The following is a 27,098-nucleotide window of genomic DNA, read 5'->3' as shown; positions in this document are numbered from 1 at the left end:
ATATATATACACACATATATAACTGAACATATATACAGTGTATATATATTGTTCTTTTTCAGGTTCTTTTCCATTATAGGTTATTACAAGATATTAAGTATAGTTCCCTGTAATATAAGTAGGTCCTTATTGTTTATTTTACATGCGCTCAGTTCAGTTCAGTCGCTCAGTCATGTCCGACTCTCTGCAACCCCATGAATCGCAGCACGCCAGGCCTCCCTGTCCATCACCAACTCCTAGTGAGTATCTATTTAATCCCAAACTTCTAATTTATCCCTCCCCGCCTCTCCCCTTTAGTAATCATTTTTGTTTTCTATGTCTGAATCTATATCTGTTTAGTAAATAAGTTCATTTGTATCATTTTTTAAGATTTTATGTATAAGTGATATCATAGACAAAATAAACTGTGATATTATATCTATGACATATACTATATCGGAGAAGGCAATGGCACCCCACTCCACCACTCTTGCCTGGAAAATCCCATGGATGGAGGAGCCTGGTGGGCTGCAGTCCATGGGGTCACTAAGAGTCAGACATGACTGTGCGACTTCACCTTCACTTTTCACTTTCGTGCATTGGAGAAGGAAATGGTAACCCACTCCAGTGTTCTTGCCTGGAGAATCCCAGGGATGGCGGAGCCCGGTGGGCTGCCGTCTATGGGGTCGCACAGAGTCGGACACGACTGAAGCGACTTAGCAGCAGCAGCAGCATGACTATCATATATATAAAATAGACTATTTTTAAACCTGTTTAATGTTTTTGCTTGGGAGTTGTAAAAGTAGTGATGCGCAGTGTAGAAATATAATTAGTAAATTGTAAACAATGAGTAAATTTACATACTATAAATGCCATTTAGAAACTGCTGTGGTGCTAAGTGTTTTGGGGACAAATAAGGTTTGTGAGAAAGGTCACAAGAAATATAAATTTTGGTTTCTTGCTTCAAAAGGCTTACAACCTAAAATCACTTTCTTTTAAAATTTTTTTCCACAATTTTCAATTTAGGATGATTTTTTAAATCCAAGTTGCTGCAAGAGATCAAAGAACTTAAGAACATTGGCAAGATGATATTATTTCTAATTTTTAGTTAAATTTACATAGCAAAATGAACCTTGCTGTGCTTTGCAAATAGTGCTAGTAGTAAAAAAAAAAAAAACAACCTACCTGCCAATACAGGAGACATAAGAGACATAGGTTTGATTCCTGGGTTGGGAAAATCTGCTGGAGGAGAGCATGGCAACCCACTCCAGTATTCTTGCCTCAAGAATCCCATGGACAAAGGAGCCTGATGGGCTATAGTCCATGGGGTCACGAAGAGTCATACATGACTGAAGCGACTTAGCATGTGCACATGCGAGAAACTTGCTAAGGATTTTAATAATTGACTCCCCCAAAGTGTTCCAAAACTGGTCTATATATACAATAGTCTCTTCCCCTTCAGTTTTTTCTCTTCTCAACCAGAGATTACAATTTTTTAGATATTTCTTTTTATTTATTTATTTGGCTGTGCTGGGTCTTAGTTGCAGCATGCAGGCTCTTTAGTTGCAACATATGGAATCTAGTTCCCTGACCAAGGATCGAACCCAGGCCTCCTGCATCGAGAGCTCAGAGTCTTAACCACTGGGCCACCAAGGGAGTCCTCACATAAATGTTTAAATGGTTTATTTGTTGAGGGGAACAAAAAAGGAGTGGCAGCAGGCTGTAGAGGGATAGAAAATGCATGCAAATGAGTATGCATACATACAAACCAACAAGAGAGAAGCCTTGAATAGGGAAAACGTCACATAAACTCCCAGGGTGCACCCACAGACCTCAGACCTCTTTTTTATGATAATGCTTGGTGTGCTTTTGGTCATTTTCACCAGCATATTTTTAGTGTCGTGATTGACTGTGCAATATATGATGTTGGTGGCTGTTCTGCTTATGTGCTGCTGGTTCTGAACTCCTAGAAGAGATGCTTTTGTGTTTTCACTCTTCAGTTCCTGGGAACCGGGACCACTACTGTGTAGCTTCCAGGAACTGAGTGGTGCTGGGGATGACCTTGGAGACCTGGCCAGTTAAAGGGAGTGAATCCCAAATGGCTTAGGGAGAATCAAAAGGAAGAAGAGTCAGAAGAGACATTGAGGAAAACATTTTTGCTTGAATTTTCTCACAAAGTAGCCTGAATTAGGAAAGGATCTATTCCTTGCGGCTCAGTTGGGAAAGAATCCACCTGCAATGCAGGAGTTTCAGGAGACTCAGGTTCAATCCCTGGATCGGGAAGATCTCCTGGGGGAGGAAATGGCAATCCTCTCCAGTATTCTTGCCTGGGAAATCCCATGGACAGAGGAGCCTAGAAGGCATCAGTCCATAGGGTCACAAAGAGTCTGACATTCCTTGGGTTTAAAGGAAATTATTTCCCCAGTGATATTTGAGCAATTAAGTTAGAAGCATAATATTCATATCTCAGTTAACTAAGGACTGAAGAGCATTCTATCTCCATTTGAGTTGATCTTTATTTCCCCTGGGTAACAATGGTACATACCCTTTGTGTCTTTCAGAGAGTTAAACCTTTATTTGTGCAATCCAAAATGAACTTGGCAACAGTGACGACGTCTTCTACAAGTGTTGATCATTCATCTTCGGTAGGTAGATTACTTTTTTCCTATTTAGCATTTAATCAGTCAGCATTATTCAGCGTCAGTAATTAAACATCTCGTTTTACCTACAGGTAAACATCAAGTATGAAGATGTAGGCAACAATCAGATTTCCTTCCCACTTTCACAACAAGGTAAGAATCCTTATTGTTGAAGAAAAGGTGCACACACACAGGATGGGTAATGAATCAAGATTAGTAGCACTTTTCTTTGTCATACTGAAATGTTTGGTTTCTGGGTGAATGCATGGCTTTTTTTCCAGCCACTTTATAAGACTAGTGCATTGATACGATGAATAAAAGAATGTTAATATGTATTTCTGAATATGTATCTCTGTTAATTAAAAATGAGAGTCATACATCAAAACTAGAAACTGTCTAGGTTGAAATCCTGTTTTCTTTTTTTTTCTTTAACTGCCAACAAACCTGAGGCTCCTGTTAAATTCCTAGTTTCCAGTTTAATAATAGAAGAAAAATCTGACCATTTCTAGCATTCTTTATCTCCCACCAGTCCTTGCAGGGCCTCAAATTGGACTGTTTGGGAGGTGGAGGTACATTTTGTTCATAAGTTTCTATATGTCTTTAGGAGGCAACCGTGCTTGCTTTTCTCTAATGAAGATGTTGTATTAACAAAATGCAACATTCTTCATTTGAATTATAGATAGTAATCAAAGGGTGTCAGTAATTTCTGATTTTCATTTCTTGGAATCTTTAAAAGTAAAGTTTTATCATGAATATTTATACAGGGAGGAAGTGTGTGAAATGAGTTTAAATCCTAGACCCTAATTTTAAAATCATCTACTTTTTGAAAACAAGATTGAGAAAGGAACCTCTCTCCTGGGCATCCACGCAATGGAGAGACTTTTTCTGTAGTGTTTACAGGTGTAGGTAGTATCTTTTCCAGAGGTGCTTGCCTGGGTGCTGGGAATCTTTTGGCAGCCACAGTCCTCTCTACTTCCTGGACTGACATTTTTGGTCATAGTAACACCCAGATATGCACATGACACCACCCTAATAGCAGAAGGCAAAGAGAACCTGAAGAGCATCTTGATGCAGGTAAAAGAGGAGAGTGAAAAAGCTGGCTTAAAACTCAACATTCCAAAAACTAAGATCATGATATCCAGTCCCATCACTTCATGGCAAATAGATAGGGGGGGGGGGAAAACTGAAAACAGTGATAGATTCTATTTTCTTGAGCTCCAAAATCACTACAGACAGCAACTGAAACCATGAAATTAAAAGGCATTTGCTCCTTAGAAGAAAAGCTATGACAGACCTAGACAGTTTATTCAAAAATGGAGATATCACTTTGCTGACAAAGGTCCATATAGTGAAAGCTATGGATTTTCCAGTAGTCATGTATGGATGTGAGAGTTGGACCATAAAGAAGGCTGAGTGCTGAAGAATTGATGCTTTCTAACTGTGATGCTGGAGAAGACTATGGAGTCCCTTGGACAGCAAGGAGATCAAACCAGTCAATCCTAAAGGGAATCAACCCTAAATATTCATTGGAAGGACTGATGCTAAAGCTGAAGCTCCAATACTTTGGCCACCGGATGTAAAGATGGAAACTCTTTACAACTCACTGGAAAAGACTGAGGGAAGGAGGAGAAGGGGGCGACAGAGGATGAAATGGTCAGATGGCATCATTGACTCAATGGACATGAGTTTGAGCAAACTCCAGAAAATGGTGAAGGACAGGGAAGCCTGGCATGCTGCAGTCCATGGGGTTGCAGAGTTGGACATGACTGTGTGACTGAACAATGACACCACCCAGACTGGATTCTATAGTGGCTGCCAGCTTAAAGCATGGCAGCTTTTTAAAGAGATCAGCATTTGGGGGGGGCACACCATGTGGCTTGGGGATCTTAGTTCCCTCACCAGGGATCAGACCCAGGTCCCTGCTGTGGAAACGCAGAGTCCTAACCACTGGACCACCAGAGAATTCCCAAAGATGTCAGCATTTAAATAAAGGGCTAGATCTGCAGACTGTTGGAAATTCCAATCCCTACAGTAAGTTATTTCTAAAATATCATAATGTATTAGGGGAAGAAAGAATATACTCAATCTGATTTTGGTATTGACCATCTGGTGATGTCCATGTGTAAGGTCATCTCTTGTGTTGTTGGCAGAGGGTGTTTTCTATGACCAGTGCATTCTCTTGGCAAAACTCTGTTAGCCTTTGCCCTGCTTCATTTTGTACTTCAAGGCCAAACTTGCCTGTTACTCCAGGTGTCTCTTGATTTCCTACTTTTGCATTTCAGTCCCCTATGATGAAAAGGACATCTTTTTTTGTGTGTTAGTTCTAAAAGGTCTTGCAGGTCTTCATAGAACTGTTCAACTTCGGCTTCTTTAGCATTAGTGGTTGAGGCAGACTTGAATTACTGTGATATTGAATGGTTTGCCTTGGAAACAAACCGAGATCATTCTATTGTTTTTGAGACTACACCCAAGCACTGGATTTCAGGCTCTTTTGTTGACGATGGGACTACTCCATTTCTTCTACAGAATTCTTGCCCACAGTAGTAGATATAATGGTCATCTGAGTTAAATTCACCCATTCCTGTACATTTTAGTTCACTGACTTCTAAAATGTTGATGTTCACTCTTGCCATCTCCTGCTTGACCACTTCCGATTTACCTTGATTCATGAACCTAACTTTCTGGGTTCTTATGCACTGTTGTTCTTTACAGATTCAGACTTTACTTCCATCACCAGTCACACCCACAAGTGGGCATTGTTTCCACTTTGGCTCAGCCTCTTCATTCCTCCTGGAGCTATTTCTCCACTCTTCTCCAGTAGCATATTGGGCACCTACCAACCTGGGGCGGGGCGGGGGGGGGGGGGGGGGGGGCGGCGATCATCTTTCAGTGTCATATCTTTTTGCCTTTTCATACTGTTCATGGGGTTCTCAAGGCAAGAATGCTGAAGTGGTTTGCCATTTCCTTCTCCAGTGGACCGTGTTTTGTCAGAACACCATGACCCATCCATCTTGGGTGGCCCTGCATGGCACGGTTCATCGTTTCATTGAGTTAGGCAAGGTTTAGGTCCATGTGATCATATGGACTGAGCACCAAAGGCTGAGCATGGAAGAACTGACGCCTTCAAACAAACTGGGGCTGGAGAAGACTCTCGAGAGTCCCTTGGACTGCAAAGAGATCAAACCAGTCAATCTTAAAGGAAATCAACCCTGAATATTCACTGGAAAGACTGATCTGAAGCAGAAGCTCCCATACTTTGGCCACCTGATGCAAAGAGCTGACTCATTGGAAAAGATCCTGATGCTGGGAAAGATTGAAGGCAGTAGGGGAATGGGACGACAGAGGATAAGATGGTTGGATGATATTACCAACTCAATGGACATGAGTTTGAGCAAGCTCCAAGAGATGGTGAAGGACAGGGAAGCCTGGGGAAGAAAGACTTTCATGATTTATCATTAAAATGTAAATTGTTAAACTTGCAATTTTGTTCTACCTGACTTTTTAATTAGAGCCTTAATTAACAGCAAAAATCCAGTTGAGAATTTTACATCCAAAAATTATTTTTCTGAGCCAAGCAAACCATTTTCTGAAGGTCCATTTGTAGTCATACAAACCAACTTTGATGGCTACCTGGACCATGAGGAAGCCTCAGCCAAAACAAACACTGGCATTCCCTTCTATTCTGAAAATGCAAAGTGTAGAGTTATTTCCACCCTGTCTACTGAAAACCCTCCTAAAATTCATTAGCCCCCTTTCTCCAGCTTACTAATAAAACTGAAAGTAAGTGCTATTTTATGATCCATAATTTTCCAGGATGCCACAAAGCGCATCATACTGAATATGACTCTGAGCTGCAGAGAGGGAGTGGGTTAGAGTGTCACACAGAAAGTCTCTGGGCATAACCCTGACATTTCTTTCTACAAAATCTCTGATTTAACTTTGCTGTGTCATATTCTCCCCTCTGAAGACAGTGTGGGGAAATCATTCAGTTAACGAAAGTTTCTGGTTAATTGAGTTCCAGTTAATCCCAAATCAACTAGAAATAAATTTTCTACTTGTAATGGCCCAAAAAGCCAACACATAAATGCCAGGAGGAAATTGAATTACAAATTTACTAATTCGAAAAGTAAATGATTTTTTTTTTCCATTGGAAAGCTGTCTTTCATGGTTATGGGGATAGAACAGTATGCACACTAGATGTTCAAAAAGCCAAACCGTCTTCACAAAACAAGTCACTCCAAGCTTCTCAGGTGCTTCAGAAGGTGGAGAAACCCCTCCAGGCCCCTAGGAAATAGTTCAGTATATTATCAATGTTTTCAAGCACTAGTTCACAAATTCATTTTCAAGGAGGTGTTTAGCTACGTGACTCATGTGAACGAATAGACAAATCATTACTTTATAATATGAGGGTGACTGTAACCTATCTGGTGACAGAAGCCAAACTGAACCCTTTAAAGTCACTATGTTATTGAGGTCTGTATTTTAAATTATGTAAATGGAATATTAATATTTTAAACGCCCTATGGAATATTTATCCTCCCTGTTACCAGAATCCTCAGTGTTGCTTTAAAGATCAAGGTTTTTATATTGTATATTTATACAATAAGATACTTCTGAAAATTATGGATAACTAACATTTAATGGGTGTAGGTACTATTCTAATGACCTTCCCTGGTGGCTCAGTGGTAAAGAATCCACCTGCCAATGCAGGAGACAAAGGTTTGATTCCTGGATTAGAAAGATCCCCTGGAGAAGGAAATGGCAACCCACTCCAGCATTCTTGCCTGGGAAATCCCATGGACAGAGGAACCTGATGGGCTATAGTCAATGGGGTAGCGAAGAGTTGGACATGACTTAGCAACTAAACAACAACCAACTATTCTAAATACTTTTCAGGTTTTAGCTCTAACCCTCACAAAAACCCTATAAGGTCAGCACTCTTGCCTTCTCAAGTCTATAAAGGAGACAGTTGGATAAAGAGGGGCCTAGTAGGCTGCCAACGTTATGACTGCAAATAAATAGATTATTATTATTTTTACAAAAAAGGCTGGGTTCAGACTCAGACAATGTGGCCCCAGGGGCCAGGTTTGTCACCAGGCAATTATACTGACTCACTCCAAGACACATGCATGACAATGTGTGTGGTCCCATTTTCAGCAACACACAATGGGAAAACATGTGATGTAGCAGAAAGGCTTTGCAGGTAGACAGGCTTTGGTTCCCATCTCATTCCAGCCACTTACTCCCTGGGTGACTTCATCTCAGCTCCTTCTGCTGTGTAAAATGGAGGTGGTGACTCTAACTCCTAGCTTTGTTATGAGGATTAAATGAAGTGACTTGCCTAGCTAACCCCATCCCTACCTTTCCTCCTGACCTATGGATAATATAATCCCTGGGTTCTGAAAATAAAGTCTGGCAAACCTGCTTTTTAACCCATTACATGAGAATTATAATGTTCTCAGAAGTAGGCTAGTGATTTAAAAGAACTGGTGTCTCCTTTAATTCTTATGTCCACCATGCATAAGAAAGAATAAAGTTTGTCATTAGTATCAGATCGTACTGTAGATATTTTGAAAAGGGGAAAATAAAACATAAAACATAACTTAAAATCACATCAGAGGATATATTCTTCCCAAGCAAATTGAACTTTACTCTTTGTTACGTTGCAAGCTTTACTCCAAAAAATTCTAGTGTGAAGCAGAGAGTTGCTCTTGCAACAAAGAAAATCTAAGAGATTAAGAAATCCTCATGAATATAAAGAAATTTTAAAAAATGAGGTATGATACTATTGACAGAATTTCAAAGCAGTCTTTTTTACACAGTAGTAATTATCCAAGGAGATCCCAGGTAACATTATTAATTTGTTTGCTACTTTGCTGTGATAAAATTTGGGATCTGAGCAGGCCATTGTGTACTGTGCACCGCCACAGATTTTATGTACTTAAGAAGACCTTTCTCACAGTCCAGTAATTAGGTGCTATTGACATTGTAATCTTCGAAAATGTTCCTAATGGGCCCCAAAGACACGAATCTCATTGATAAAACCTCAAAGTAACAGTGACCCTTTAAGTGGCTTGTCGGTAAGAGAAACCTCAAACATAAATATCTGAAACGCAGGAGAAACCCAAATTTAAACCTAGATTACATTGTATTGTTAATTTTCTGAGACTTTTAGCGAAGAAACATGGAAGAGATTATCTTCAAGGTTTTTAAAGAATGGTAGAACAATTCTAGTACATTGGATAGGTTTTTAAAATCTTTCTTTTCACCCTTTGAAACTTTAGACCTGAAAAGTGTTTCATTCTTAAGTAATTGTAGTGTGCACCAAAAGTGGAGTTCAGTTCCCCCGTTTTTGTTTTAAACACAAAAATAATTTTAAAAATCACACAAGAGAAGTAACTTAAAAGATAAAAAGGAAAGCATTTTAGGCATAAGTGTTAGCATTGTTTTACATATTCTTTCTAGACTTCAGCTATAATTAATATAATTTAGTAAAGTATTCATATTCAAATGCATATTTTATAATATTGCTACATATGTACATACATACACAAGCAATATACATAACTGATGGTATGTAACATCACTTCACATGTAACTGATGGCTATTAAAAATGTTAAAAAGGGACTAACCTGATTTACTAAATATAATGTATTAAAGTATCTACTAATGTTTATGATGTCACTGCTGCCAACTTTTCTACTACTTCCCTTATTGTCACCAATTACTTATAATTCAGATGCTCTATTTCTAGCTTATATATGTCATCCTTATCTTTCAGATTTGGGCTGACTCTTCACTACCTTTTCCTGGGAATTTTCCTTGCTCTTTATGCCTTTGTTCTTTTTGATACTTTCTATTTGAGGCATGAGATTTAAGATATTGAATGACAAATTAACAGTGTGTCTCTTAACATACCTTTCCAAATACAGGGAATTTTCAATGGCATAGGGAAGAGTCAAGATGACTAATTGGATGTGAGAATTAATTGCAAAAATCCAAAGTTTTCTTTCTAACTGAAACTTTGTCAATTGATCAAATAGGGAATTGCAACATGTGAAAAATTAAAATGGATAATCCATGCTTTGAAAGCAAAAGGCAAAGAAGAAAGGGAAAGATATATCCATCTGAATGTAGAGTTTCAAAGAATAGCAAGAAGAGATAAGCCTTCTTAAGTGAACAATGCGAAGAAATAGAGGAAAACAATAGAATGGGAAAGTCTAGAGATCTCTTCAAGAAAATTGGAGATATCAAGGGAACATTTCATGCAAAGGTGGGCACAATAAAGGACAGAAATGGTATGGACCTAACAGAAGCAGAAGGGGTGTCAAGAATACACAAAAGAACTGTACAAAAAAGGTCTTAATTACCTGGATAACCATGATAGTGTGGTCACTCACCTAGAGCCAGACATCCTAGAGTGTGAAGTCAAGTGGGCCTCAGGAAGCGTTACTACAAACGAAGCTAGTGAAGGTGATGGAATTTCAGCTGAGCTATCTTAAATCCTAAAAGATGATGCTGTTAAAGTGCTGCACTCAGTATGCCAGCAAATTTGGATAACTCAGCAGTGGTCACAGGACTGGAAAAATCAGTTTTCATTCCAGTCCCAAAGAAAGGCAATGCCAAAGAATGATCAAATTACCATACGATTGTGCTCATTTCACATGCTAGCAAGGTAATGCTCAAAATCCTTCAAGCTAGGCTTCAGCAGTCCATGACCCGAGAACTCCCGTGCGTACAAGCTGGATTTAGAAAAGGCAGAGGAACCAGAGATCAAACTGCCAACATCCTCTGGATCATAGAAAAAGCAAGGGAATTAAAAAAAAAATTTACTTCTGCCAAGCCTTTGACTTTGTGGATCACAACAAACTGTGGAAAATTCTGAAAGATATGGGAATACCAGACCACCTTACCTGTCTCCTGAGAAACCTGTGTACAGGACAAGAAGCAACATTTAAAACAGGACATGGAACAATGGACTGGTTCAAAATTGGGAAAGGACTATATCAAGACTGTATATTGTCACCCTGCTTATTTAACTTATATGCAGAATATATCATGTGAAATGCTGGGCTGGATGACTCACAAGCTGAAATCAAGATTGCTGGGAAAAATATCAACAACCTCATATATGCAGATAATACCACTTTAATGGCAGAAAGTGAAGAAGAACTAAAGAGCCTCTTGAAGGTGAAACATGAAAGTGAAAAAGCTGGCTTAAAACTCAACATTCAAAAAACTAAGATTGTGGCATCTGGTCCCATTCAGTTCAGTTCAGTTCAGTTCAGTTCCGTCTCTCAGTCGTGTCCAACTCTTTGCGACCCCATGAATCGCAGCACGCCAGGCCTCCCTGTCCATCACCGACTCCCGGAGTTCACTCAGACTCACGTCCATCGGGTCAGTGATGCCATCCAGCCATCTCATCCTCGGTCGTCCCCTTCTCCTCCTGTCCCCAATCCCTCCCAGCATCAGAGTCTTTTCTAATGAGTCAACTCTTCGCATGAGGTAGCCAAAGTACTGGAGTTTCAGCTTTAGCATCATTCCTTCCAAAGAAATCCCAGGGCTGATCTCCTTCAGAATGGACTAGTTGGATCTCCTTGCAGTCCAAGGGACTCTCAAGAGTCTTCTCCATTACTTCATGACAAATAGATAGGGAAAAGGTGGAAACAGTGACAGATTTTATTTTCTTGGGCTCCAAAATCACTGCAGTGGGTGACTGCAGCCACAAAATTAAAAGACACTTGCTCCTTGAAAGAAAAGCTATGACCAGCCTAGACAGCATATTAAAAAACTGAGACATCACTTTGCTGACAAAGGTCCATATAGTGAAAGCTATGGTTTTTTCAGTAGTCACGTATGGATGTGAGAGGTGGACCATAAAGAAGGCTGAGCACTGAAAACTGGATGCTTTTGAACTGGAGAAGACTCTTTAGAGTCCCTTGGACTGCAAGGAGATCAAACCAGTCAATCTTAAAGGAAATCAACGCTGAATATTCTTTGGGAGGACTGATGCTGAAGCTGAATGCAAAGAGTTGACTCACTGGAAAAGACCCTGATGCTGGGAAAGATTGAAGGCAGGAGGAGAAGGGGATGACAGAGGACGAGATGGTTGGATGGCATCACTGACTCAATGAACATGAGTCTGAGCAAACTCCATGAAGGATAGGGAAGCCAGGTGTGCTGTAGTCCATGGGGTTGCAAAGAGTCGGACACAACTTAGTAGCTGAATGACAACAATACTTTGAAAATGGTGTTAATAGTTGAAATGGGGGCTTCTCTGTGGTTCAGTGTTAAAAGAATCTGCCTACCAATGCAAGAGACACGGATTTTATCCCTGATCTGGGAGGATCCCATATGCCGCAGAGCAACTAATTTTGCACAACTACTGAGTCTGTGCTCTAGAGACTGAGAGCCGCAACTACTGAGTCCATGTGCCTTAGAACCCATGCTCTGCAATAAGAGAAGCTACCGCAATGAGAAGCTAACATATTGCAACTGGAGAGTAGCCCCCTCTCACTTCAACTAGAGAAAATCCTGTGCGGCAACGAAGACCAACACAGCCAAACATAAACCAATAAAATTATTTTTTAAAATAGTTAAAACAAGTAGGCGGGCAAAAAACTTTGAATTTGTAAGTAAGATCATAACAACTTAGCAGAAAAAATGTCACAACTAATACATGTATTTTATTAATTTGATGGACTATCTCATATTACTTCAGTCTAGTGATGCTTTTAAGTATGCCTGTGTGCTCAGCCGCTCAGTTGTATGCAACTTGCAACACTATGGACTATAGCCCACTAGGCTCTCCTGTCCATGGAATTTTCCAGGCAAGAATACTAGAGTGGATCGCCATTTCCTCCTCCAGGGGATCTTCCCGACCCAAGGATCAAACCCAAGTCTCTGGTGTGTACCTGTATTGGCAGGCTGATTCTTTACCACTGCATCACCTGGGAAGCCTGCTTTTAAGTATATGTAGACAGAATTTCCTCAGACAGTAAAGAATCTGCCTACAATGCAGGACACCTGGGTTCAATCCCTGGGTTGGCAAGATCCCCTGGAGGATGGCATGGCAACCCACTTCAGTATTCTTGCCTGGAGAATCCCCATGGACAGAGGTGCCTGGTGGGCTACAGTCCAAGGGGTCACAAAGAGTCAGACACGACTGAGCAACTAAGCACAGCACAGGCAGAATTTCATTGAATAAATGGCACAAAGCATATTCCTAATTATGCCCCAAACTGGTACTCAGAGGTCTCCAAAACATGAAGCATAAGGCAAGAATACTTTCTGGTGTGTTATTCATTTATTGGGCCATGAATTGGATTCCAGCTGCCTCTCTGGATCCTGTGGCCACTGATTTCATCCCAAACCCCAGAGGCTCATTGCTGCCCAGTTACTTAAGAGTCATTATAAACCATATAAGCCTTTTATGGTGGTTAACCAAATATTGAGAAAGGTTTTAGGTAGTGGCAATGGCACCCCACTCCAGTACTCTTGCCTGGAAAATCCCATGGACGGAGGAGCCTGGTAGGCTGCAATCCATGGGGTTGCAAAGAGTCAGACACGACTGAGAGACTTCACTTTGACTTTTCACTTTCATGCATTGGAGAAGGAAATAGCAACCCACTCCAGTATTCTTGCCTAGAGAATCCCAGGGATGGAGGAGCCTGGTGGGCTGCCGTCTGTGGGGTCACACAGAGTCAGACACGACTCAAGCGACTTAGCAGCAGCAGCAGAGTGGGTATTAATTTTTAAATTTAGTAATGTTTCTGTTAGAGAAATGGCAAAATGTTGCAAGATATTATGTATGGATTCACACAAATTCATGGACATATCAAGTACACTCTTAAGTGAACTGGGATTGACACCTTTGTGAAAGGTTGTTGCTGAACCAGGAAAAGACGCCAGGATTCTTGGCCTCCGGAGAAGAATTCAATCTGGGGCCAGGGACGAGGCTTGATCGCTCAGCGCTTTTCTGTAATAAAGTTTTATTAAAGTATAAAGGAGATAGAGAAAGCTTCTGACATAGGCATCAGGAGGGGGCAGAAAGAGTACCCCCTTGCCAGTGTTAGCAATGGAGTTATATACTCTCCAATTAGTCATTACAATGAATCAAAAGAACTTCTGGAGTTTGTAAAGACCTCAGCAGACCTACTCCCATAATTTACATTTTAAGATTTAACTTATATGCAGAGTACATCATGAGAAACGCTGGGCTGGAAGAAGCACAAGCTGGAATCAAGATTGCTGGGAGAAATATCAATAACCTCAGATATGCAGATGACACCACCCTTATGGCAGAAAGTGAAGAGGAACTAAAAAGCCTCTTGATGAAAGTGAAAGAGGAGAGTGAAAAAGTTGGCTTAAAGCTCAACATTCAGAAAACGAAGATCATGGCATTCGGTCCCATCACTTCATGGGAAATAGATGGGAAACAGTGTCAGACTTTATTTTTTTGGACTCCAAAATCAGTGCAGATTGCAGTGATTGCAATCTGCAAAATCAGTGATTGCAGCCATGAAATTAAAAGATGCTTTCTCCTTGGAAGGAAAGTTATGACCAACCTAGATAGTATATTGAAAAGCAGAGATATTACTTTACCAACAAAGGTCCGTCTAGTCAAGGCTATGGTTTTTCCTGTGGTCGTGTATGGATGTGAGAGTTGGACCATGAAGAAAGCTGAGCACCAAAGAATTGATGCTTTTGAACTGTGGTGTTGGAGAAGACTCTTGAGAGTCCCTTGGACTGTAAGGAGATCCAACCAGTCCATCCTAAAGGAGATCAGTCCTGGGTATTCATTGGAAGGACTGATGCTAAAGCTGAAACTCCAGTACTTTGGCCACCTCATGCGAAGAGTTGACTCACTGGAAAAGACTCTGATGCTGGGAGGGATTGGGAGCAGGAGGAGAAGGGGACAACAGAGGATGAGATGGCTGGATGGCATCACTGACTCGATGGACGTGAGTCTGAGTGAACTCCAGGAGTTGGTGATGGACAGAGAGGCCTGGCGTGCTGCAATTCATGGGGTCGCAAGAGTCGGACATGACTGAGCGACTGAACTGAACTGGACTGAAGATAACAGGATTAGCCAGAAGGCTTAATCCAAAGACTGTCTTCAGGCAGGATACATTGTTGTTATATATAATCCTAAGGAATGTAGAGGAGAAAGTTTGTCCTTTCTTCCTCCTTGAGAATTCCAGACCCCTCTCTCCTTGGGGACCCCTAGACTTTTTATCAACCTGCTTAGGAAATGACTCTCATTTGTATATGGAAGAAACCATATGAATATTCCTTTCAGCAGGAGGAACTCTGGGTTTGGAGTTTGAGGGAATAAATTGAGAACCAAAAGCAGATATTTGTAAGTCGTGTAAAGAAGTATCACAGGACTCTAGTCCTAAGCCTGTCCCATTCCTGGCTGGTTCAGCTTCTTTAATGCACGTTCCTCATCTTGAATCAATCACATGAAAAAAAAAAAAATAGGCCATAGGAAAAAATAAGTTGTGTACTATTGTATTCTACACAAATGTAAACTAGAGTGACAAAAAATTATAAAGTAATCCTATTACTTGTGTTCTCATATTAGGAAGAATGCATTGAGGGAAGGCTTATAGGTTTATTTAATTTAGAAACTTTTTTTCTATGAAATATTTCAAATATTCAGAAAACAGAGAATTACAAGTTGAATACCCCCTGTGTATGTGTACATCTTAGGGTATGTGCATGCTAAAAAGTATCATTACTTCAGTAATTTGGTAAATTCTGTTTGTCTTAATTTTATCTCCCTTTTGACGGTAGTTTAGCAAGATATGATGTTCAGGGTTAGCAGTTATTTTTTCCTCCACCTGTTGTTACTGTGCCTTTGCCTCTGAGCCTCTGCTCAGGGTCATTGAAGTCTGTTGTCAATTTATCCACCATTTGTTGTTATTCGATTGAATCCATGCCCCCTGCCTTGGGAGTATGGAGTCTTAGCCACTTGACCACCAGGGAAGTCCCCGAGCCTCCCTGAACTCGTGAAATGTTCTCCTCTTTACTCCAAGACCGCAGCCTGTTCTTGCTCTCCCCCTACTTATCAGAGCATCCTTCTCAGTCTCTCCTGATTCTCAGTTCTGCCATCAGCTCTGAGTGGTGAGTGTGGCAGTCACTGAGGATTTCATTCTTTGATTCACTTTTGTTATTCCTCTGCTTAATCCTTCAATAGATGTCTGTGGTTTTTAGGATAGAACTAAATTCTTGAGTTTAGCTTATAAAACCATGCATAATCCCTGCCTCTCTCCTGCATGAGCTGCCTAATCTAGTCATAACAAACCACCAACTGTTTGTTTGGAATAGCTGTTCCCTGCTATTCCATGTTCTTCTACGCTTCTGTGACTTTCTACATGCCTGCACCTAGGTCATAGGTCTTCTGCCTGCTCTTGCTGGGGCTCACTAACATCCCACAGTTAGCTGGCCGTCAGGCTGGGTGTCTGCTGAGATGACAGAGGCAATCATACCTTATATTTCTCATCATTGATTAGACAGACCTAGTCTTGCTTTCATGGTGGTGTCAGGGTTCTCAGGAGCAGCAAAAAAGAGCAAGTGCCAATGACACACTGTTGAATCTGCTGGCACATTTGCTCCTGTCCCATTAGGGCAAGTCTCGTGACTAAGACCAGTCAACGTGGGAGGCAACGGGAAAGGCCGTGGATGCCAAGGGCCCACACTACTTAACCTTCTAGGTTTCACCTTCTTTTTGTTAATACATTCATTTATTCATTCCTTCCCTAGACTTTATGAGCACCTACTATATTTTTTTAATTGAAGTATTGTTGACTTACAATGTTGTGTTAGTTTCTCATGTACAGCAAAGTAATTCAGATATATATAGGTATATGTGTGTATACATATATATGTATATTCTTTTCCATTACGGTTTATTACAGGAAATTGAATACAGTTCCCTTCGCTATACAGTAGGACCTTATTGTTTATCTGTTTTATATTCAGTTCAGTTCAGTCGCTCAGTCGTATCCGACTCTTTGCGACCCCATGAATTGCAGCACGCCAGGCCTCCCTGTCCATCACCAACTCCTGGAGTTCACTCAGACTCATGTCCATCGAGTCAGTGATGCCATCCAGCCATCTCATCCTCTGTTGTCCCCTTCTCCTCCTGCCCCCAATCCCTCCCAGCATCAGAGTCTTTTCCAATGAGTCAACTCTTCACATGAGGTGGCCAAAGTACTGGAGCTTCAGCTTTAGCATCATTACTTCCAAAGAAATCCCAGGGTTGATCTCCTTCAGAATGGACTGGTTGGATCTCCTTGCAGTCCAAGGGACTCTCAAGAGTCTTCTCCAACACCACAGTTCAAAAGCATCAATTCTTTGATGCTCAGCCTTCTTCACAGTCGAACTCTCACATCCATACATGACCACAGGAAAAACCATAGCCTTGACTAGACAGACCTTAGTCAGCAAAGTAATGTCTCTGTTTTTGAATATACTATCTAGGTTGGTCATAACTTTCCTTCCAAGGAGTAAGCGTCTTTTAATTTCATGGCTGCAGTCACCATCTGCAGTGATTTTGGAGCCCCAAAAAATAGTCTGACACTGTTTCTACTGTTTCCCCATCTATTTCCCATGAAGTGATGGGACCAGGTGCCATGATCTTAGTTTTCTGAATGTTGAGCTTTAAGCCAACTTTTTCACTCTCCTCTTTCCCTTTCATCAAGAGGCGTTTTAGTTCCTCTTCACTTTCTGCCATAAGGGTGGTGTCATCTGCATATCTGAGGTGACTGATATTTCTCCTGGCGATCTTGATTCCAGATTGTGTTTCTTTCAGCCCAGCGTTTCTCATGATGTCCTCTGCATGTAAGTTAAATAAGCAGGGTGACAATATACAGCTTTGACGTACTCCTTTTCCTATTTGGAACTAGTCTGTTGTTCCATGTCTAGTTCTAACTGTTGCTTCCTGACCTGCATACAGGTTTCTCAACAGGCAGGTCAGGTGGTCTGGTATTCCCATCTCTTTCAGAATTTTCCACAGTTTATTGTGATCCACATAGTCAAAGGCTTTGGCATAGTAGATAAAGCAGAAATAGATGTTTTTCTGGAACTCTCTTGCTTTTTCCATGATCCAGCGGATGTTGGCAATTTGATCTCTGGTTCCTCTGCCTTTTCTAAAACCAGCTTGAACATCAGGGAGTTCACAGTTCACATATTGCTTGCTGAAGCCTGGCTTGGAGAATTTCGAGCATTACTTTACTAGCATGTGAGATGAGTGCAATTGTGCGGTTGTTTGAGCATTCTTTGGCATTGCCTTTCTTTGGAATTGGAATGAAAACTGACCTTTTCTAGTCCTGTGACCACTGCTGAGTTTTCCAAATTTGCTGGCATATTGAGTGCAGCACTTTCACAGCATCATCTTTCAGGATTTGAAACAGCTCAACTGGAATTCCATCACCTCCACTAGCTTTGTTCGTAGTGATGCTTTCCAAGGCCCACTTGACTTCACATTCCAAGATGTCTAGCTGAGTGATCACATCATCATGATTATCTGGGTCGTGAAGATCGTTTTTGTACAGTTCTTCTGTGTATTCTTGCCACCTCTTCTTAATATCTTCTGCTTCTGTTAGGTCCATACCATTTCTGTCCTTTATCGAGCCCATCTTTGCATGAAATATTCCTTTGGTATCTCTAATTTTCTTGAAGAGATCTCTAGCCTTTCCCATTCTGTTGTTTTCCTCTATTTCTTTGCATTGATCGCTGAAGAAGGCATTCTTATCTCTTCTTGCTATTCTTTAGAACTCTGCATTCAGATGCTTATATCTTTCCTTTTCTCCTTTGCTTTTCGCCTCTCTTCTTTTCACAGCTATTTGTAAGGCCTCCCCAGACAGCCATTTTGCTTTTTTCCATTTCTTTTCCATGGGGATGATCCCTGTCTCCTGTACAATGTCACGAGCCTCATTCCATAGTTCATCAGGCATTCTATCTATCAGATCTAGGCCCTTAAATCTATTTCTCACTTCCTCTGTATAATCATAAGGGATTTGATTTAGGTCATACCTGAATGGTCTAGGGGTTTTCCTACTTTCTTTAATTTGAGTCTGAATTTGGTAATAAGGAGTTCATGATCTGAGCCACAGTCAGCTTACATTGGCCAAAAGGTTTGCTCTAGTTTTTCCATAAGGTATTATGGAAAAACTGAAAATGTTTGGCCAACCCAATATATAGTAGTTTGTATCTGCTCATCCCAAACCCCTATTTATCCCTCCTCCACCCCCTTTCCCCTCTGGTAACCACTCTATGTTGTGAGTCTGTTTGTGTCTTATAAATAAATTCATATTTTGGATTCCACATATAAGTGATATCATAAGGTATTTGTCTTTCTTTGTCTGACTGACTTAGTGTGATAGTCTCTAGGTCCTTCTATGTTGCTGCAAATGGCATTATTTCATCCTTTTTTTATAGTTGAGTAATATTCCATTGTATATATGTGGCACATCTCTATCCACTCATCTGTTGATGGACACTGAGGTTGCTTCCATGTCTTGGCTAATTGTGAATAGTGCTACTATGAACTTTGGGGTGCATGTATCTTTTTGAATTATTATTTTTTCCAGATATATGCTGGGGAGTGGAATTGCTGGATCATAGAGTAACTGTGAGCATGTACTATAAACAAAGCCTTGGGCTAGGTACTGAGGATGCAGAGAATCTCCTCAGTGCTTGAAACATCTATTCTAAGACTGATTCCCAAATACCAGCACATTCAGTAAAAGTAACACCTGTATTTACAGAGGTCCCATGAAGCAGGGTGAACCTGAGAATGCCCCTCAGCATTTGTCACCGTTACTGCAGCAATGGCTACCTCATGATATAGGATTAGCCTCTTCCTCGATAAAAATCATAAAAAGCCAAAATACAGAAACAAGATTTAAAATATTTTCAGTGTGTAAATTTTTTCAAACTGTAATTGAAAAATGACTCTGTTTCTCTGGTGGCCTATAAATTCACGCATGAGGTCATGTGAACACAGCATTTCCTTTAAATATCAGCTGTGGGTTACAGGAGCAGTTAACATTTTAATCTTCCCTGCTTGTTTCTAGGAACAAATTTGCTTGCAACTTCAAACTCATACTTCTGCAAATTACAGAGACCAAAAGTTCAAATGAAAAAAAATCCCTTTTCAGATAACTATCTGAAGCTTCCATATTAGGTATAATGATTTTTTCCCCCAGGATTAGGATAGATTGCACGGGGAGCCCAGGCTTTCATAAAGAGGGGGGTGGGAATTGACTTGGGCCTTCATTTTCTCACAAAAGGCACAATGCAAAGCACATCTGTGAACATTGCATAATTTGTTATGTTCTACAAAGAGGTGGGTTTTTGTTGTACACATACCAAAGCTATTTGGTACTGTTCACCAATAATCTCTATTCAGGTCCAGAAAAGAAATTGGTCTCAGAAGAGTGAAAGGAGAGTAAATTTTTAAAAAAAAATTAGATACAGATTATCACTTCAAAATGCAGGAGGGAATTTTACAAGTGATGGTGCACTGATTAGCTTTCCAATGGACATCCAGTCCTTTATGAATCGCATACTAGCTGTGGTCAGCTGTGACCAATGTGGTTTATTACTCTCCCGAAGAGCTGAACTGAGATTACCCATCTAATTTAATTGAGAAATGTTGGGTGAACTTGAACTGTTTCATGGACATGAATGACCAGAGAATTTATTTGATAAGACATTAAAGGCTGAATATGGTAACTATCTCTTTGATGGTTTGATACAGTCATTTCTTTAGTTCATTAGCAAGTCTCTCGTAGATTTTTGTTGTCATTATTATTCTTCGGGTGATTATGTGAGCAGCTGAAATGAAAAATGAATGTTTCTGTACAACATCACTAGAAAAAATTTTAAAACTTACCTTTACCGTAAATACTCATGACAGTTTTTAATGTAGTCTGAAAAGTGACATCAACTTTCAAGGGAAGGAAGCTAACAGTAGTGAAATTGTGGGCAAATTAATAAATCCACTGTATTTTCATGTGATAGTCCCTAAATTATTTTTAAATGTTGTCTTCTGATTTTGTTTATTAAAGGGAAAAAAGACTTCAGGAAGCTAACACCCTTCACATTTTCTTTGTAAACTTGGGAACTTTTGTTGATGGCACCTCAATGAAACATTTAAGATCACTTTATCAATTACATAGCACACAAGGCAGCGTCAGATGAAAAGGTGCTTTCTCTTCGTATGTCTGTTAACATTTAACATAAATTCTGCTGTATTCCCAATGACCAGTGCTAAGGTATAATTTGGACGTTTGCATCTTTTTTAAAAACTGTATTTAAATAAGCTAGTTTTAAAACTATTCAGAGAAACTCAAGAGATGTAAACTCTTAAGAATAAATGACAAAAATCCCACATCATGTTCCTAGTGACTCTTTAAATGGAATTTTTCATTGAAACTTTGTCATTAAAATAGGAAGGCCTTTTGGTTGTGCCCATACAAGCATAATAAATTGTATATGTTTGTGATACTGAATGACTCTTGCCCATATGCTGCACTGCAAAGCTACATGAATGAGGCATTTACCAAATCAGGCCCACCACATTAAACAGAAAAACAATCTTTATTCATGGTAACTTATCAGTTTCAATTAATCAACCTTAACAATGGAAATTCTGATGTGTTCAAGCAACTTGAAAGCAATAGGTCATCTTGAGGGCAGCCATGTTGTGTCTTTGTGCCTAAGGTTTCAAACAAAGGGACATCTCCAATAAATATACATGCATATACATACATACATGTGCATATATATACATACCAATGGATGGCCATATCTATGCCGGTTACACCAGCCAGAACACATGTTAAGTGTTTATGACTTTTATCATAGCAAATGTAATTGTTTTCCTCCTAGTATACTTTTTGAGCTCTGTAAGTGTAAACAAAAGGAAAGAAATTTCCATTGGATGACCATCCTTTCAGTTTCTGTGCTGCTATGTGAATAGCATTGTGCAGACCATTCCAATGGTTTTGAAAAGGGGTAACCATTGGTTTGATTTGGTTACACGGTTTAGTAAAGCACTCCCTCCCACTGCCTTAGGGTCTGTGAAAGGTCTGTGACCTGTTTAGAACTGCCAAGTGAAATGTCATGTCGCCCCTCCCAAATGGGAGTATCTGCATTCATTTGATCAGTATAAAAAATGATTGGGGATGGTGAGAGCAGTGCTTTTGAATTGCAATTTATAGCAGTTTACAAAAATGCACATTGTTGGAAAAGAAAACATGGAAGTGTTTCTTTCTAAATTGCATTACCTGTGAAATGTCATTAGTCTTTTAAGGATATTTACATCCTTTTTTAAAATTATTATTTAGGAGGCTTACTTCAACTAAGGAAAATCAGAATTTTATTATATGATCATTTTTTAAAATTTGTATTTTGGTTCTAATACCAGAATTTAAGGCACACAGTGTGTCCATGTTCTTAGGATAAACATAATTTGTTGTCATTTCCACTTATTCATTCTGTAAGATGATCTTTGCTAATCAGTTGCATTAGTGGAGGATTCCCAATTATCTTTCCCAGATTCTAGAGGAGATTCATTTGCTGGCTGATGTCTTCTCTGCTGGATTTCTAATAGGGAATCTGTAACCACAGTCATATTTAATTCTCCCAGGTCTCCATTATCCTTTCAATGGTTTCCTAATGAAACTTCTTCATTAGATGAATACTTTCTAAATTATTTTACCTGTCAATTCATCTACATGTATGAACAGTTTCACAAAAGAAAATGTTATTTCTTTTCATGAAATGCAGACAAGAGTCCATGAACTTTATCCTGAAAGTTAAGGTAGGATGTTCAAGTTCATAAGTCTTAATACAGCCACTTGGGTTTCTGAGGTCTGGAAGTCTTGAAAACTCCATCTCTTCACCTTAGGCAGTGGGTAGAGTCAGACATTATTTTGAAGAATTCTATCAGTAAGAAAAGTTACCTCAGGAAAAAGGCCTCAGAACTTCCCTGGCTGATAATAGGAGGAGAGAAAGAGGAGCCCTGCTTCAGAAAATACTTGACCCAGATACACTCCCTAGCACTCCACTTTGAACCTCCCAACCATTGAAAGCTGAGCTTGTCACGTTTTTATCTTTGTTCATGTTAAGCCTTGGAATGACAGCCCGGCTCTGTGTTCCCCTCTCCCACTGCCCCGCCGGCCATAAGTGTCCACATTGACACCTACCGGTGACCGCAGGCTGCAAGTCTTTGTTGCCTTCTCCACGCTCCTGGCTTTCACTGGGATTAGCTCAGGGCCTTTGTTCCCCTTCAAAGCTGGAACATCACATCCCATGTTGTGGCTTTCCTGTCTCAGACCCCCAACGCTTTCCTCACAATTTACACACCAGGTAAATGTCCCTCCCTAGGGAGCAGAGAGCCCAGCCTGGGGTGAGGGGTGGGGAGGGCAAAACCTCCCCATCCCCAGCTTTAGAACCGCCCCCACCCCAAGTTGATTTTCTTTCCTTCTTACTCAAAATTGTCTATTTCATAAGAAGGAAAGACTGAAAACACAAACGGAAATGTAAACCTGAGTTAGGTCCTTGAACCCAGACACAAGTCCACCCCTGCCTTGTTGTATTCTCGTAAACGGCTACTAATTCTAGGGCGGTAACTTCGGAAGAAGATCATTTACTGGCCCTGGTCACAGGCACCTCAGACCGTTTCTCCAGTCTGGGACAACAGGAACACTATCTCAGGGGAAACTTCACCGGCACATGCTCCTTTAAAGGCCTTGGAGGAGCTGACCGCCAGACTGACCTGCTCCACCCTCCGCTCCAGTTTACTGAGGAGGCCCCCCCAGCCGGGGCCAGGCCTTGGAGAACCCACTTAAAGGGAGGCAAAGAGTGAAAGTGTGTGGGGAGTGGTTTAAGTACAGTTTACAAGTACTTACTTGTAAACTTACGTAAACAAGTAAGTTTACTTGTTTAAGTAAAGCAAATTACACCTTTTTTCATCTCTCCCTCTGTTTAGTGAGGTCAGAATATCTGGAGGAAGAATCTCCTGAGGAGAAGCAGTCGACGCCCCAGAACACCACAGAGAGCAACACGGCTGCTCCCGAGTAGCCGCAAAGAACACTGCGCTGCTCAGAGCAGGGGGTGGGGTGGGGGCAGGAAGAGGGCCCTTACCACCCTGGCGTAAGGCCTGCCTCCCTGACGAGGGACACTGTCTTCAAGGCGTTTCTAACCCAACTGTACCGTCTTCAGATGCCGCATACTCATTGGCGCACTTGAAGAGAACGCGAAGTGCGCGCTCTGCGCGCGCTTTGTGCGCACCTTTCCAAACCCTTCAAGAAACCGCTGGCTGGTGCGTGGTGAGCGGGGCGCACAGACCGTGAGCCGCCGCCACATCCATCCGGGCGCTCCCTGGGCTCAGGGGGGCGCCCCCAGCGCCTTAGGGGGAAAGGAACGAACTTCAATTAAAACTTAAAAGCTTGAGGCACTAACCCTGTGTCATTCCCTCTCTAATCCACCCGGAATCCCTGTAACGCTAAGTCAAACTGATTTGCTGTCTACTCATCCACCAACTGATCCATAAAGGCGTACCAGAAAACCTCGAAGGAGATTTTAAATGTCTTCCAAGGAGGTCCACTCTTACGTAGGCGCAGGGCTCCTAGACATAGCTTAAACGCCGTAAACAATTTTTTAGTAAGTGTGGAAACTCTTTGGGGTTGTGTTTCCTGGTAAGTATCGAGATGAAGATTCACGCATCTCTTCTTTCTGAATATCAGGCACCATTTTCTGAAAGACCGGTTTGCTTTCATCCGTGCGTAATGGTCAAACCAGCCCTTTCGGTTCCCTCGTCTACAAGTCAGGCCCGGACTGCAGCCCAGTTTCAAGATCGTAAGCTCTGGCTTACAGATTTATAAAGACGTTTATTAAATCTCAAGAAATATATTTGCGGTGGCTATCACATAAAGCTGATGTACTCTGGTGCAAAAGAAAGCTACAGAGGCGATTTGTTTGTGCGTAAAAGGCACCAGATTTAACTGGAGAGAGACGTGGTATTTTCAACGCGAGGACACAGGGTGGCATAGCGCCCTGAAGCATTATTCGAGCTTCATCTACTATGCACTATATGCCACCGTCTCCAAAGGAGTGTTGCCCTAGAAACTTGTTTTAATCTGCTGCTATATATCAACACCTTGTTTTAGCAGTCCTTGGCTGAATTACAGTTACACAGTTTGGCGCTTCTTTCAAATTTCCTCCCATCAGTTTGGCTAAAGAAAGGAATTTTTCTCCTTTAGAAATGAATTGGCTTAATTAGTAAGTAGATTAATGGCAATTGCTGGTGAGTTGGTTTCCAGCAGAGTTTCACCAGAGAGGGTTAATCGGAGTCAGGTCTGGAAGCTTTCCCAGAACTGGCTGCCAGCCATTTCCACCAACCAATCAACCCTACAAGAAGCGGAGGAAGTGAAATAGAATTTATATTCTCTGGGCTGTTATCCTGGACGGAAATTCCTTGGAAGCAGCCTCCTGGTTGAGTGTAGGATGGACTATTTCACTTTAGAATTTTCAGAGAAACCTCGAAAGGTTTCACCTTTAAGATTTATCTGGGTACCAAAGAGGAATTTCACATGGCACAATGAGTGACTACAAAACACTGAGGGCACATTGAAAATGCTTGTGAGGCTCTTAGTCAATTTCAGGTTTTACAGTTGTTGTGCAAACCTCCCAAGTTCCACCCTAAATCTTATCTACCAGAAACTTTTTACAAACTTCAGTTGTGTGTTCTGCAGCCTTTTCACTTATTTTTTCCACAGTGATAAAAATGCATTCATAGTTTAACTTGCAGCTGCATTACTCTTGCAAAAAAAAAAAATCCCTGCTGAGAAATGCATATAATAGGAAAAACAGATCGGCTGGACAGCAGTGTAATTAATGCCAGAAAGGGCTGAGGCCGGTTTCATAGTTTGTCTTTTGAGGATATTAAGACGAGACCTGGTGAAAAATGACGCATGCTTTAGCATTTCAGAAAGCTGGCAACTGGCAGCGCTTTTCCTTTTTTCTTTGACTTTCTGCCTCAGAACAAAGAGGTCGGCAGAACTAGCTAGGTTGTAATGAGTTCTATGTCCCTAGCACATTAAGTGCATCATGGAAACATATTGTATCGAAATAGTTTGGAGGAGAATACCGGGGATGAAAGAGAATGGGTGCTTTGATCAGCTCCCTGGGGTCCTGAGCGCGCACAGACTGACTTGCAAGGCGTTATTCAGCTCCAGCTAGACACACTTACAACACCATTCAAAGAAATTTGCATATCTGTAATTTATCACATTGGTCCAGAACATTTTTGCAAGGTAAATAAAAGTTGGCTGAATAAAAAAAATCAATCATCGAATATATAGTGGAAACTGTGAAGCCTGTCTCCATTAAAAGCATAAATAAATATGTCCATGAAACATGGTGATTTAGAGGCTGATTTTATTATAAAATGTCCTTAGAGCAACAGGTTATGTGCTGACAGAGTGGCCGCCATTTCTTTGTGCTTCTACTTTAGGGGAGTGTATGTGCAGCTTCTACTGGAATAAAGGCAGAAAGTTGAATAGATGTGTGGCTATAACCAGCCTGCGACATGCAGAGCAACATTAGTACACACTTGGAGGAGATATGAAAGATGGTTCAATCTCCTTGGTGTCTGCAAATTCTGAGGTTAAATTTCATTTCTTCTCCTGTTGATTTCGTTGCCAAGCCCTGGTTGCTGAATTTAGAAGCTCAAAGGGATGAAATATCCCGACATCCGGTCAATAGGAAAACTTGCTTTGGAATGCCCCATGAGAACAAGTGAAAATTTAACAGGCAGGCATTGTTCTGAGTTTTTAAACAACCCAGTTAAACAGCAAACAAGAATCTTCAACTTGACCTTGAAAAAGGCTGTGGGCCTGCAGATAATCTATCAAACAACTGTGGATGACAATGATATATTTCAAAGTATTGTCAGATGAAAAGATTGATAAATTTGCTGCTGCAAAGGGAGACCTTTGGAAACAGGCACAGGCAATTTACCGCACTCCCTCTGCATCCTCCTCCTCAGTCCTCGCCCCCCCGACCCCAACCCTACCCCTCCACCCTCCAGCCTTGGGGCCAACTCAGAGGAAGAAGGCCAGTAAATCAGCACTGTAATATTTCTTAAGGGGCACAGAAAAGCTGTGAACAGTACTTCTCATATTAAACGCAATATTTCTTTGCTTTCGTGGGGAACAAAAGTCATAGCAAGACGTCTTTATGGCCAATTCAGTCAAAGGCACATCTCCGTTCCCCCTGCAGAAAGGTCAGTGTCGTTGTGTTTGGTCCACCGAGGGGGTGTTTTCACGCTGAAAACTGAGCCAGCTGTCCCTGTCACACCCTCGCCATTGGGGAGCACGCACTAGCTATGGTTATTAGGCACATTCTACACCTGCAAAAATACCGATTTCCAAGACTTTTCAAGGAAACCCTCCCCAGTT

General features: G+C 41.0%; 1 protein-coding gene across 1 annotated transcript in view; it reads left to right on the top strand.

Moving 5' to 3' along the window:
* The window catches only part of C13H10orf67 (chromosome 13 C10orf67 homolog), a 103,557-nt gene extending 79,475 nt beyond the window's left edge, over nucleotides 1-24,082 (top strand). The window contains exons 15-18 of the mRNA XM_052651152.1: nucleotides 2,541-2,624; nucleotides 2,711-2,771; nucleotides 23,627-23,714; nucleotides 23,860-24,082. Coding sequence (XP_052507112.1) covers nucleotides 2,541-2,624; nucleotides 2,711-2,771; nucleotides 23,627-23,714; nucleotides 23,860-24,082 — 456 coding nt within the window. The remainder of the gene's footprint in view (nucleotides 1-2,540; nucleotides 2,625-2,710; nucleotides 2,772-23,626; nucleotides 23,715-23,859) is intronic.
* The last annotated feature ends 3,016 nt before the right edge of the window (nucleotides 24,083-27,098 follow it).

The sequence above is a fragment of the Budorcas taxicolor genome, chromosome 13, assembly GCF_023091745.1.
Source record: "Budorcas taxicolor isolate Tak-1 chromosome 13, Takin1.1, whole genome shotgun sequence".
NCBI lineage: Eukaryota > Metazoa > Chordata > Mammalia > Artiodactyla > Bovidae > Budorcas > Budorcas taxicolor.
This window is presented reverse-complemented; position numbering and strand designations above follow the sequence as displayed.